This window comes from Ptiloglossa arizonensis, chromosome 9 (assembly GCF_051014685.1).
Source record: "Ptiloglossa arizonensis isolate GNS036 chromosome 9, iyPtiAriz1_principal, whole genome shotgun sequence".
NCBI lineage: Eukaryota > Metazoa > Arthropoda > Insecta > Hymenoptera > Colletidae > Ptiloglossa > Ptiloglossa arizonensis.
Window position 1 is genome coordinate 2855480 of NC_135056.1, and position 13429 is coordinate 2868908.

Consider the following 13429-nt stretch of genomic DNA (forward strand, 5'->3'; position numbering starts at 1 on the left):
AATATACGATTCTGTCTGGAAAATATATATGAACTTAGTATCTGCAACTTAGAAATACACAAAAACTTACATTAGAGAACATTTCTTTCTTATCATAAAGACATTTATTTGCACTAAACATTGATTTCGCACGAATCGTGTCGAACGTTCGTCGATCAACAATCTGCGTTCATTTAATTTATTGGCCGTCCATTCGTTCTTTATAACTATAAGTTTAGTAAACTTTTATATAACAACGCACCAATGCTCAGGATTTTTCGTGTATATATATATATATGTATATTTAAAAAGTGAAAGTGTCCCGGATTTTTTAGTGTGGATAAAGTGTTTTAGAAATGTCTAAAAAAATCATGAATACTGTTGCGATGAGCACTTTGTATAAAAGTTTACCAAACTAATAGCCATAAACGACGAGTGAACAACCAATGTACAATACATGCGTATTCGTATGCGTATGTATACGTTGTGTGTGTGCGCGCGTTGAATTTGGCCAATGTACTGGCAAGAGAAGAACCAGAATTGTTTGTCTTCGATTTTAATTTACTTTTGTAGCACGATAAATTATACATTGTTACCTTGATTCGATAATATGATCGTAGCTGAAATGTAAATAGAAGATCGTAAATACGATCGAGATCGTGAGTTCAAATTTCATTCGTTGAAATACTTTCGTAAAATGTTTGTCTCTAATGTAAGTTTTTGTATATTTGTAAATTGCAGATACTTTTCTAGACAGAATTGTATATGAAAGAGCGATGTATGTATATATATGGTGCCGTGTGTCGAAACTTTCGACATCACGAACACATAATGCTTGCTGCAATCATACTTTCTACTTTTTACTTCTTTCAAGGTAGCAACTGAATTTACATTAAAAATACACTCTAAGACGAGGTTCATTTTGCAGCTTTTCGAGCGTATTTGAACATGATTATATAAACAGGCATTTGCAGATGATTATAAATAAAAGAATTTAGTCGAATTCATCAAATACCAAGTAATTATTCGTTGAACTTATCACATCCTAAGGAAAAATCCATGTTGGTCAATATTCAATAATGCATTAGAAAAACTACTTTCAGAAGGTGTCCTTCTGTTTGAAAAAGAGAAATTGTATATTTAAACTATGAACTAACCATGTGTTCATGTTCTTATACTTTTAATTCATACACGACTACAATTTGTCGTCCGACACATTGTAAATGCAGTTGTGAACGAATCTTGGACCTATATAAAAACAAATATTCGATTCGTGAGATTCGAATACCTCGAGTATGTGAAATTCTGCTTCTAACGTCTGCACCACGATCACTTTCACGAGAAAAATTAAAAATATTCATAGCACACATTACAGTACATAGTAACTTTAATTACTTCATATTATATACATAGGAAACTGAGACGTACAATCCACCATCCTGCAAAAATACATTAAAATCGAAGGCGAACAATTTTAGTTTTTGCTTTGAGAGAGCTGATCTCACCATTTTTTATTCATTTATGCTCTGCAAAGACAAAAGCAAGAGAAACTGAAAACAAACGATACGAAAGACACGAAGCATGGATATTTTATCTCGATTCGTCTTTTAAACGTCTAACACCCTTCTTTGAGTGCAATAATGCTTCGTGTGTTGTTATGTGCAATAACGCTTCGTGTGTCACTTTCAATCAATAAATGATGTTTCTTTTACAAATAAATACTACAGTATATACAGTATTCCCCTTTTCAAATGGAAGAATAATGAATATTTCGTAAATGCTTGAAAATAGAACAAAAATCGTTCCCACGAAAGTTGTTTAGTGCGATAAAATACGTTACGTAGTATAAACACTTTTACCGTAACTGAAATTCTTGAGGATATTTTAGAGTCAACTTAGTTGTTTTACATAAAATGTTACAACTTTCTATTCATAATGAGATAGCGTTTGTTGAAACAAATTCAACAAGGTACAACGTAAAGGTCATTCGGTGTTGTGAAAAATCGTGAATTACTTCAAAATTTCAATGAGCCAAATCAATAAACGCATACTGCGTGTTTTTCACTTATCGAAAGCTATTTTATCATGCGACAAACAAGAACCTGTAACGTAAAGTCGTTTAACATCGTGAAATCTCGGATATTAATGAATATTGTTCACATTCACCAGTATGTTTAATTTGAAATAAGAATAATAATTTAATAGTTCCTGCATTTAATTTAATCTTCAACATATCATCCATCGTTTCGTATGCACCATCTTTCTAGTTTCCTCAAAAATTATTTCAACAGTTTTCAATGTACTGAAATCTTCTGTACAGAAATTGTTCATTTATTTGTCTATTTTATTGTATTCCCCGTTCATTAAAGTTGTACTAAAAAATATTAGCTACTTAGGATTATTGAGGAATATACCTACACTAAAGCAGTAACTGATCATACTATCAGACGACACAGAACGACTACAGTGATCCTCCAATGATGTCAAAGAATAAAGTACACCAAATATGATACGAGCGAGATAGACTAACGAATACCAAGCCTTGACTTACATACAGTGGCTCAAAAAAGTATTGGTTCACTATATTATAATGAAATTCTTCTTACCTGTAAGACCACTTTAATGAAAATTTGTGTACATGTAGAACATAATAGTGCATACACAGAGAAAATTTTTTTTGTCCATAGGAAATTTCTCTAAGAAGGTGAAATCAAATCTTAAAAATTTTAATGTTTTCTTTATTTTTTTAATACAACTTTTCTTGGGACTTTTTTGCAACAGAATGGTATCATACTCTGACGAACATACGAACAAAAGGCATTCGAATCGAGTAACAATGAGAAAATATATAATAGGTTGTTCAATAAGTTTTATCGAACGACAAATCTTATTAAACAACCTAGCACAAGAGTAAAGAGCAGTATGAAGACTGACGAAAGTTGGACTACACACTATAGGTCCAAATATCCCTGTCCCATCTAACCAAAGAAATCTCTGGAAGAAGTCATCGAAGTGAAGGTCAGGTTAATAACATTGTAATTTTAGCCATTGTAATTTCGAATTTACTATAGTATGTAGCGAAGCTGTCACGTCCTCTTATTGCAAAAACCACCTTAGGCTGCCTTTTCTAATAGTTTTAATCTAGATAATAAATTTTGTATAACAAATCGATTAACATAGCCAAAACACAATAGCTTTAAAAAGATAATAAATAGATTAAAAACAATAGTTTTAAAACTATCAAAATAGTTTTAAAATATAAGCAAACTAAAAATGATTAATTATATGGTAAAGAGAAAAAACATGAAATTGGTGGAAGATTACCTGTAATAAAGTGATTATAAAAAACCAAGATCAAAAGCAGTATATGCTACAAATTATAAGAGATATGATCCATTGTCACTATTAGTTAAATTAGGCACGTGTAGAAGTCCACAGCGTGACGAAAAATGTGAACGAAACAACACACGATAAAGAGAGTTACAATGATAAAATTCGCGAATGTGTTTCAGATACGTTTTGCATCATACTTTGTCGTATTTCGTTTCGTTCGCGTTCCTAGTCAAGCGATAGGCTTCTAACTTGCTCAATTTAGCGAATAGTAACAATGTGTCTACGTAGAGTGATACGAGTGGACGATTCCCCTTTCCCTGTTACCATTTTAGCTTGTAGGCCAACTTCTCGTACGGCTATGGTAAATGTTGGTCGCCTGACTGTGCAAAGTGACCCATACTCCATCACGAATATGCGTGTATAGCAGAGTGGTTTTTTTTTTTTTTTCGACTTTCGATTTTCAATTGTCGAACACCCGTAAATTATGACACTTGGTGAGAAACTGATCTGTGTCAAATTTCAGTCCGATTGGACAATGGAAACTAGTACCGCATTTGCATTGAAATTTTAACGATTTTGTAGTAATTTTGGAAATAAAGTAATTGGTCAATATCTTTCAATAAAAGTATAATTTCCTACATGTGTAATACTAACACGTACTCACAACTTCAATATTATACTCAAAAACGTTGAATTTTATCGTTAAATTTTTTTTTACAACGCAGCGACTGAATTTACAATTTACAATTATACATCTATCTTTTTTATTCTCGATTGGAAAAACAATGAAAAACTTGCAATCGTGTGTCAACAAATTACTCGTCTCCATTAAGCCTGAATATGGATCATTGAAAGAAGATTTTTAATCTTAATCTTAACCTTCGACGCGACATTTTCTTCCTTTTTCGCAAATGAGAATTGAAAATGAACATTTCGTCGTTAGTTTAGTAAAGAGAACAAACTCAAAAATCTTCTTTCAACAGCCCAATTTAGACTCTTACTCAGCAAGTCTTTCCAGTTGAAGAATATTATGTTCGCGAAAAATCTCAGGGCCTACAATTAACAACTAGACTTCTTGAGTGAAATGAAAGAAAAACATTCAAGGCATGAATACAAAGAAGTGAAATACTTTTTGTGTATCTGGAGCTTTTCACCAGATTAGATGAATGGCTAAAACCATTTATATATTAAAAATATACTAGATTGTTCGATAAGTTTTGTCGTTCGATAAAACTTATCGAACAACCTATTACTTATTATATTTTGTGAACAATATTTTTTAAATACTGCACAAATATTAGAATTTAAGGACATATGTATCTTCATAGTTAATTTATATATTATATATTCATGCATAGTATAATGCTTCGATTCCTGAAATGGCGCCATGTTAAGATTATAAAATTTTTAAAAAATTGTATACTATTGCGATTCATTGTGTATTTTTTCTACAGTATTGAAACGTCATCTCTGAAGCTTTAATTTCATTTTAAGGAATAAAAATAAACCAAAGGGGGCTAAATTAAGCGAATAAAATATGCAGAAGCGTCTCAGTCTCTTTCGACGAATATTGCACTTGTCGTTTGCTTAAGAGCAAGAAATTCTCTATACACAATTCCTTTGAAATCGAAAAAAAAAGAAGAAACGATTAATATACTTTTGGTCGAGTTTCATACTCGTCGTGTCTTTTTCATTCTCAGTGATTGTGGTTGCTTCCGTTGAGTTCAAATCATTACCATAAACCTGTTAAAGTATTTTAAATGTTTCTTTGATTACTTATAGAAATAATCAGCAAGGTCATTAAGCGTTATCAATCACGGTCTCGGATTACCGTATATTCTTTTTTATAGTAACTCATAACAGATGTAAAAGCTTTCAGAAAATTCGAGTAACAGTTCTCTCCAAAAAATGACGATCGAAAAATTGCAGACGATAATTCAGTTTTCGAATAATCGATTAGAAAATGATAATTTTCATTTTCGCTGTTGTTCACGTACGTTAAACCCATAAATATAATAACATGTATAAGAAAATCAGATAATATCAAAAATATTTATGTAAAAGTTCAAAACAATGTTTTGTATTGTGGAAATTCTTGGACGAATGTTGTAAAAATTTGCTTTCCGTAAAATTTTTCGAATGAGAAAAAATTTTGAATATCTAAAAAACTAAAGTTCAATATACTGTACAATATCCGATCCTCTGCAAATAGAAATAAACATATACTATGAATACATAATATCTTGTCTTTTACATATGCAAAGAAGAGTTGGAAAAATCTAAACTGTAATAGCTGCTTTTGCTCGCACCTAATCAATGCAATAAATATGATGATTAATAAATGATGGAGCTTTTCACCAGATGATGAATAAATGTGGTGATTAAATGCAATAAATATAGCTGTTGGGTTGTGACTACGTAATATTTTCATCGAAAAAATTATTCATGATCGTACTACAAACTAAATATTTCTGTTATGCAAAAGGGGGTGTTTGAAGTTGACGATCTACAATGGAACTATTTATTTTTGGGTGAAACTTGAAATTCTACGGTATTTCAACGATAAACGGAGAGATTCAAATATTTTAACAGATCATTCTTGGGTAATAAAAGTATTTGTTACAAGAAAACGGGCACTACGAGCCTTGAAGTTTTGTGTAAAATTACATATGTACACACAGTTCAACCACTACTACAGATTATGTACCGAAATTGTCCAGTTGTATGGTTGTTAAATCTTTTGCTCATTTACAGGTATGTGAACGATCTTTTAATGCACTTTTAGACAAAAAACGCATTCGATTATAATAGCTTTTGCAACCATTTTAATTGAGGCTACATGACCGATTGAGTCGCATATACAATTTTTGCTTTGATCTTGAAGATTTAATGGAATAAAATCAAATTATTTGTACGATTTTGCAATATATTACTTTTTGGGGGGGGGAAAACTCTTTTTCAAATAGAAGTCTTTCTTTATTCTTTACTGCGTTTCGACAGATTTTCAAAGCTACTTTTCTTGATAACAAAAAATTATACAATAACATTTTATTCGATTCTCGATTTGTTTTTGCATAAATAATCACCCGGTTCTTGTACTTAGTGGTTGATAACCACTAATTTAGACATGCACATTGCTCAAATTCGCTGTTTAATAAGTGTAAACAATCAGAAAATTTGCATTCGCTCAAAATGCACCTTAAGTTTAGTTTTTTTAAAAAGATATAATTTTTACAAAGAATACTTTTATACATTTAGAAGTAACAGAGATATTTAAATGCAACATTTAATCTTTTGTTGGTCAACGTTGATTATAAGGATGATAACGTATACAGTGTGCCTTTAAAAAATAACATATAGGTCCCTAATGAAATATGTAAAATAAATATTAGATGTAATTATTCGACAATTTTAATGATATAAACAAGTTGCATATTCTCAAAGCTGTGTCATCGAAGTAGCTTTAGTATCGTAGAATAATTATGTAGTAAATCGAAAATCCTACGATTGACACACCGACACCGGAATATCTTTTTTAATTTCTAATTTTATTGCAATAACGACGTATATGATGCTGTACAATAATTAGCGTAGATACAGCGAAACCACAAAAACGTTCGGCACAACAAATATACTATAAATACTTCTTTGTTGCACGTACATTTCTTCTTTTGCGCGTTATCTGCAAAACTTATTTGATCGATGTTATAAAATACTTCGTGAAAGAAAATTAATCTTATTCGACCTTAAATGTTTATATCTTTAAAATAATCGAGTAATTACATCTAATATTTTACCCATTTTATTAAGGTTCTATACGCTATCATCTTGCAAGAGTACATTATAATTGAAGTTAACCGTGTGAAATCATTCTTTTATTAAAGTCAAATCACGTATTTACATTGCATTATACTTGGAGTAATCGATACATTTCTTTATCCAAGAATACATTCTGTTTACAGATTATATCACATTGGTGATCAGGGAAGGTCACCGTCAAATTTAAACAACAAAGTCTAATATTTTCTATACACATATAGGTAGATACTACTATACGGGTAAATAATTACAAAGAACAAGTATAATTTTTCGCATCTTGAAAATGTCGAATTGGAAGTAAATTGTGCATTAGAAATGAAAAACGATATTCATAATCCTTAATTAAAACTTGAAAATAATATATGCTTGCATTGCCTACAATTAGAATATTATTTTTCATTTTTACTTCGCTACTATATTTTTTTCACTTTTAATCATTATTTACTACCTACGTTTGAGAAATATAAAATATTTTGAAACAAAATAATCTGTTAAAAAATAATTTTGTGAATAAAATATTTGTTTAAAAATACAAATCAGAAATATAATAATACAATGTAAAAAATTAATCCATTATGGATCAGATTTAACTCGACGTTTGCTATGCATGCGAGTGTCATGTAACATTCAAAGAGACAAATTCAATTGAAAATTGCACGTATATAGGTTATTCGCAAAAACTAAAATAGCTCTACAAATCTATAATTCTGAGGACTCGCTGATACGATTGAAACTAGTATAATATCAAAATTGTATTTGAGCAACTTGTAATAAATGGAAAAAGAATTTAAAGCTAATTTCTTACCAGGTTCGAAGTTCTTTTTCATTCGACGCCACTGTTTTGCATACACCAAAGCAGAACATCCTGCAACCAAGAAGAAGAGGATACACGCGCAGACTGCAAGGATCAGGGCTCCAGTTTGCCAATCCCACAGAATTCTTTCCTCTGCTGTAGATGTTTTCCTTGTATGAGGCTCAGCTGTCCTCTAGAATTTCATCGAAATTAAATTTTACAAGATTGCAAATAAAATCATAAAATACTCTAGATATACCGGAAAGTAATGTCACGTCGATATAACGTTCGTCGATCAATTAGTGCTGCTACCTTCTTATTGGAAAAGATACTTAGAACTTATTGAAAGAGACACTTAGTCGTGGAGAAGAACTTGTCATCATTTAAAGCGAATAAGCTCAGTTAAAGCAATAGGAAGCCATATTAGGCATTGTATGTTGTACGAATATCGTAAAGGCAACAATGCAAGCATTGTCGTAAACAATATTAATAGTATGTTTTCCGAAGTTTCGAATCATTGAATCATTATCACCAAATGAATATGATATCCCCAGAGCAAACTGAAGCCGAATATTCATGGAAATAGAGTGATACTGTGTGTATCCTGAAACATACACCTCATGATTCATTTTGAACTGTTAAAACATGGAAATATGGTTACCACTGCCACTTATTGTGAACAGTCAACGCATTTAAGCGGAGCAATGACACAGAAACATCCTACAATAGTGAATGGAAAAGGTGTCATTATGCACTACGACAATGCGAGACCTCCCATAACCAAGATCACGCAGCAAAAAATCAGAGAGATGGGCTAAGAATCTTTTATTCACTCACCGTACTCTCCCGACATAGCACCCTCTTATTATCATCTATTCCGTTCCCCGCAACATTATTTAGATGGCCAAAGATTTACAAATTACGAAGACATATAAATTGCAATAATAAATTTTTTTAATGAAAAACCTCAGTCTGTTTATGAAAGAGGCATGCAAAACTTGGTTTCCATATGGCAAAAGATTGTGAAAACCGATGGAAATTATTTAAATGATCAAGCATTTTAGATACAATTAGAAATTTAAATAAATATTATTAAAGAAAAGTGACACTATTTTCCGGTACTCCTAATATACTCAAATTAGCGATGTAATCGAATCTGGCATGACCAATGCCGAATTTTTTAAACAAGATTGTAGAAATTTAAATAAACATTATCAAAGAAAAGCGACATTACTTTCCGGTACCCTTACATAATTTCTGGTCATTGAAAATGTCATGTCGTCGTGTGCAAAATTGATCAGAGAAGACTGAAACTAATTGAAACTAGAAACTAACTAGACAAATTCTTTATACCTGGTCTTTCGTTTCTAATTCAATATTCCTCTTCAAATTCTCTACGCGATTAACAAAATCCTTTGTCTCTTGTCTAATTTGTTGCTGCTCCAAGTCTGGAAACCTCCATAACATCTTCGAGGTGACAGCCTCCAAACTCCTTTGACCTGTGTCTGGCCGCTTTCGCGTTGAAAGGAAAGACCAATCGAGCTCAAGGGCTGACAGTGGTCCGCAAATAGCATCCTTGTAAATTGCACAGGGACTTAAAGTGAATTCAGGAGTGCATCTGGTGCAAGGCCAACAGGTGGAACGTTCAGCGGACCAAAATTCAAAACCCGGTTTACAGACCGGATATTGGGGAGCGGATGTCGAGCAGCCAGCGTTGCCGAGACTGACCAATAGCAGCAGCGCGGCCAACAGATATCCCCAATTAGACTCCCGAGGCATCACCTGGAAAAGGTTTCGCACTCGCATTAACGTTAACGTCTCAATTCGAAGACGTACCCTTAGCTTTCTGTTGTTTCATCAACTCAAATCCGACTCAAGTATTATTTCCAACCTATTCTATGTCGAATCTGCCTCAACACAGGAATTTGTTACAGTTGATACACATTCTACAGATCCTAGATATATTTCCATGTAATATTGGAATTGTAAAAGAAGTCGAAGCGATGTGGGTACCATGGATAATACGAGTACTGGGATGTAAATTCTTTATACAGGATATTAATGAAAATGTAAAACACTTTTTCAAAATCAACTCATTGTATGGGTTTAAAGCAAAAGGTCCCGTATCATTTTGTAATCTAATATTTCTAAGAGGTACAAATTTACATGTCTAACTTCGGTAGTCTTTAATAATTCTTCGCACATTGAAACCAACACTCTTTGTAGTTTACAATTTTAAGCATATTTCTTACGCAATCGCATAAAACATTCCACCACTCAACTTCGATAGAAAAATTCTCTGACGTCGTGATGTTTCACATTAAAGAACACACTTTTTCCTACACGTCGATGAATTGTAATACTTGCGCACAATGTATATAGATATTTGTTTTCGCTCTTGTAGAATGTAAATTGTACGATAATAATTTGTTCAATGTATTTAGTAGCTGTCTTCCAAATTTTCGATCGTACATTAAGGAACTTTGAAGTATGTTCGTTTCAATTCACTAAATCTTCACTCAGGCTTTAACTTTTGTTCCGACTCACTGCCAAAATAACATTGATTGTTACAAATCTTGCATGACTTTAACAGGATACTCGCGTTTACGTTTAAACTCTATATTTTATATGCATTCTAAGTGATTGAAAAACATGGAAAGTCCATTTTTGATACAACAGGTCGGGCAAATTTTTGCCATTTGACACTTTCGTGCATGGATCGGGTCTTTCAGAGCCAGCGCATTTAATACACCGACAAGTACCATTTTCTTTTACCTCCTTTCTTTCGACCGATATCGAATGACGGGAACTTCTGCAACATGATAGTGACAATGTCCAAAAATCCAGCAGTTTGAAAAAAGAGTCTGCTATTTTGCACTCTCTTTCCTTAAAGGATTGGATAAGCGGAGTGATTTAGCAGTGAACGCGGAATCGAGCGATAGAGGGTATGTGACAGAAGCAGAGAAGGTTTACTCTTCAAAGATTTTAACCGGACATTCTAAATACTTAACAACAGCTTGAACAGTCAGCGTTATCGTGGCGCCAATTTTCCCTTATCTGTTACAGAATAACTATACTTCATCATTGAGCGTGGGAAAATATTTTACCCGAGCACATAGGGGCTAAGGGGAAAGTCACCGGTTCCGGGTATCACTTCTCATTCACAACACGCAGTTCAGTCTGCGCGCCAAGTACTTAACAGCTGCGCGACATAGATGCGCAGAATCGTTATACCGCTAATCGCGTGATACAGCGACTTGAACCTTCCGAAATATTTAACCTATAAGCAATAGGTCACATGAATTATTATGGAATGACAATACTTTAACAATAGGTCATGATGTGTAAAGTATACAATGGATTATTACTTTAAGAATTAAACTATCATTTGTTAAACATGACTTCTTATGTTTTCAGAATTAATTTCGATACATATTGCTATACTGAACCAGACCGAAGTAGGAATTATTCTTATTTTATTGTGCAGTAATACAGTTATGTACGAGGAGTATGAAGAGGTAACTTTGTGCAAGTAATTTGCGACCATTGTTAAATTCAATTAAAAGTTTAACGCACCATTGTACAATAATACAAATATACATAATTTTAATATTTCAATTCGATACCTACAGCCTTAGAAATTCCATTTGCGGAAAATTCTTATCGTAGACAGAGGAGTGTTAAAGGACTTTATACAAAAATTATGAATCCCCCCCCTCCTTGGATTTGCATTCAATTTTGCACATTCGTACATTTATGTAATTGTAATCAGTCCCCATTGTAAATTTTCCTCTAGGTCTATAAGGAGCCTTTAGACTTTTTAACAACTGAATTTATTCTAATGAGATTTTCCATAAATAATAACAAAAATTATTAAATTTATTAATTTTATATAGTATACAATTTTTATAGCTTACCATTTTTTCATACGAGTTATACTCACATTATTTCTATTTAAGAGCATGAGTTCGTGTTATCGAAAGAATAAAATACTGTTTAAATTAATCGATATAACAAGGAAACCTAAGCATTTCCTTTCAATCCGACATATGTCATCTGAAAGGACATTAAACGAAGTATAATTGCAGTAGTTTTTCGTTAAAATTTGAAGAGTGTATATTTTGTGACAACGATTAAAATGCAGTTTTTCTTTACATAAATCAAAGAAATAAATATGACTCGTGTAAAATAAGAATAAAATGTTTCATTAAAATGTTTTCAATCGTTCAAAAATTATTAATTTATTTCAACTTTCACCGAGTATCACTTTCTTTCTAGGTAGAGGATATCCTGCGTTATATATAATGCATTATATATAAGGAACGTAGAGGAACGATCATCGAAGAGCGACAAATTCTTATTAATATATTTAAACAAAAAAATATCACTTAAAAAAATTGGAAATATTGTTGAGAAACCGTATTCTACGTCGCAATATATTGCAAAAAGATAGAAAGGTGAAAAATGTGTAACTAATAAAATGCGTACAAAACGACCCAAGAAATATAGAACAAGAGACAAAAATTTTATTTCGCAAAAAATAAAAGCTAATCCCTTTATCAGTGCGACAAACATTGCTAGAGAATTGAAAGAATGTATTGGAACTGATATGTATGCAGAAACTGTGCGTCGAAAGTTGCATCAAAAAATTTTTCATGCACGTAGCGATAAATACAAACCACTCGTCAGCGAGAGCAATAGAAGAAAAGACTAATTCGCAAAACATTACTATGCGAATAAACCAATTTCATTTTGGAAGAAAACAATATTTACAAACGAAAACAAATATAATGTTTTCGGATTCGATTGTAAGAAGAAAGTATGACGAAAAACGGGAACAGACTTTAATAGAAAAAATCTACTACATCTAATATTAAATATGGTGTGGGAGTGTATGAGTGTTAAGGGAACAGGCAATTTACAAATAATTAATGAAATTATAGACAAATTCGTTTATCTAAATATCCTAAAAAATAATTTAATAGTCAGTATTATGAAGTGTAGAATTTTGATCGGGATAACAACCTCAAACACGAGTCTTATTTAGTTCAACAATGATTCATATTTAATATTCTCCACATACATATGTAATAGCCACACCTCTTCAGTCCCCCTTTCGTGTACAAACATTTTTATGAGCCACTGTATGTATGAAACATTTATTTTATAAAAAGCCGCCGGTGAACAAATAAAGGCCGGAGACTTAATAAACAATTAAATTTTAAAATGTTGTATTTTAATTTTATAAACACATTTGCAATATATTGATAAAAATTTTGTGATAAAAATATGATTAAACGCAATTTGATTTGGATAATTTTTAGTTATGGTAAATAAGCCGTAAATGTGAGCCGGTTGATCCACTATTATGATCAGTTGATCCTACAGCAGTAAAAATGAAAAATCTACGTACATCTCACTCCCTCTCATTTCTCTCACTCACGTTAATTACTTTAGAAAAAAATAAAAATTTTTACAGTAATGAGAACTAACCTCAACTGAAAC

The 13429-nt window shown here is 31.9% G+C and overlaps 1 protein-coding gene across 4 annotated transcripts in view; it reads right to left on the minus strand.

Moving 5' to 3' along the window:
* Positions 1-13429, minus strand: part of Wgn (Tumor necrosis factor receptor superfamily member wengen) — a 112708-nt gene that overhangs the window by 57094 nt on the left and 42185 nt on the right. For all 4 annotated transcript variants that reach the window (XR_012993249.1, XR_012993250.1, XM_076320026.1 and 1 more), the window contains exons 2-3: positions 9278-9706; positions 7937-8117 (exon numbers count right to left, since the gene is read on the minus strand). Coding sequence is in view for 2 of the 4 variants with exons in the window: in XM_076320026.1 (XP_076176141.1) it covers positions 7937-8117; positions 9278-9703 (607 nt within the window). In the remaining 2 variants the exon portion in view is untranslated. The remainder of the gene's footprint in view (positions 1-7936; positions 8118-9277; positions 9707-13429) is intronic.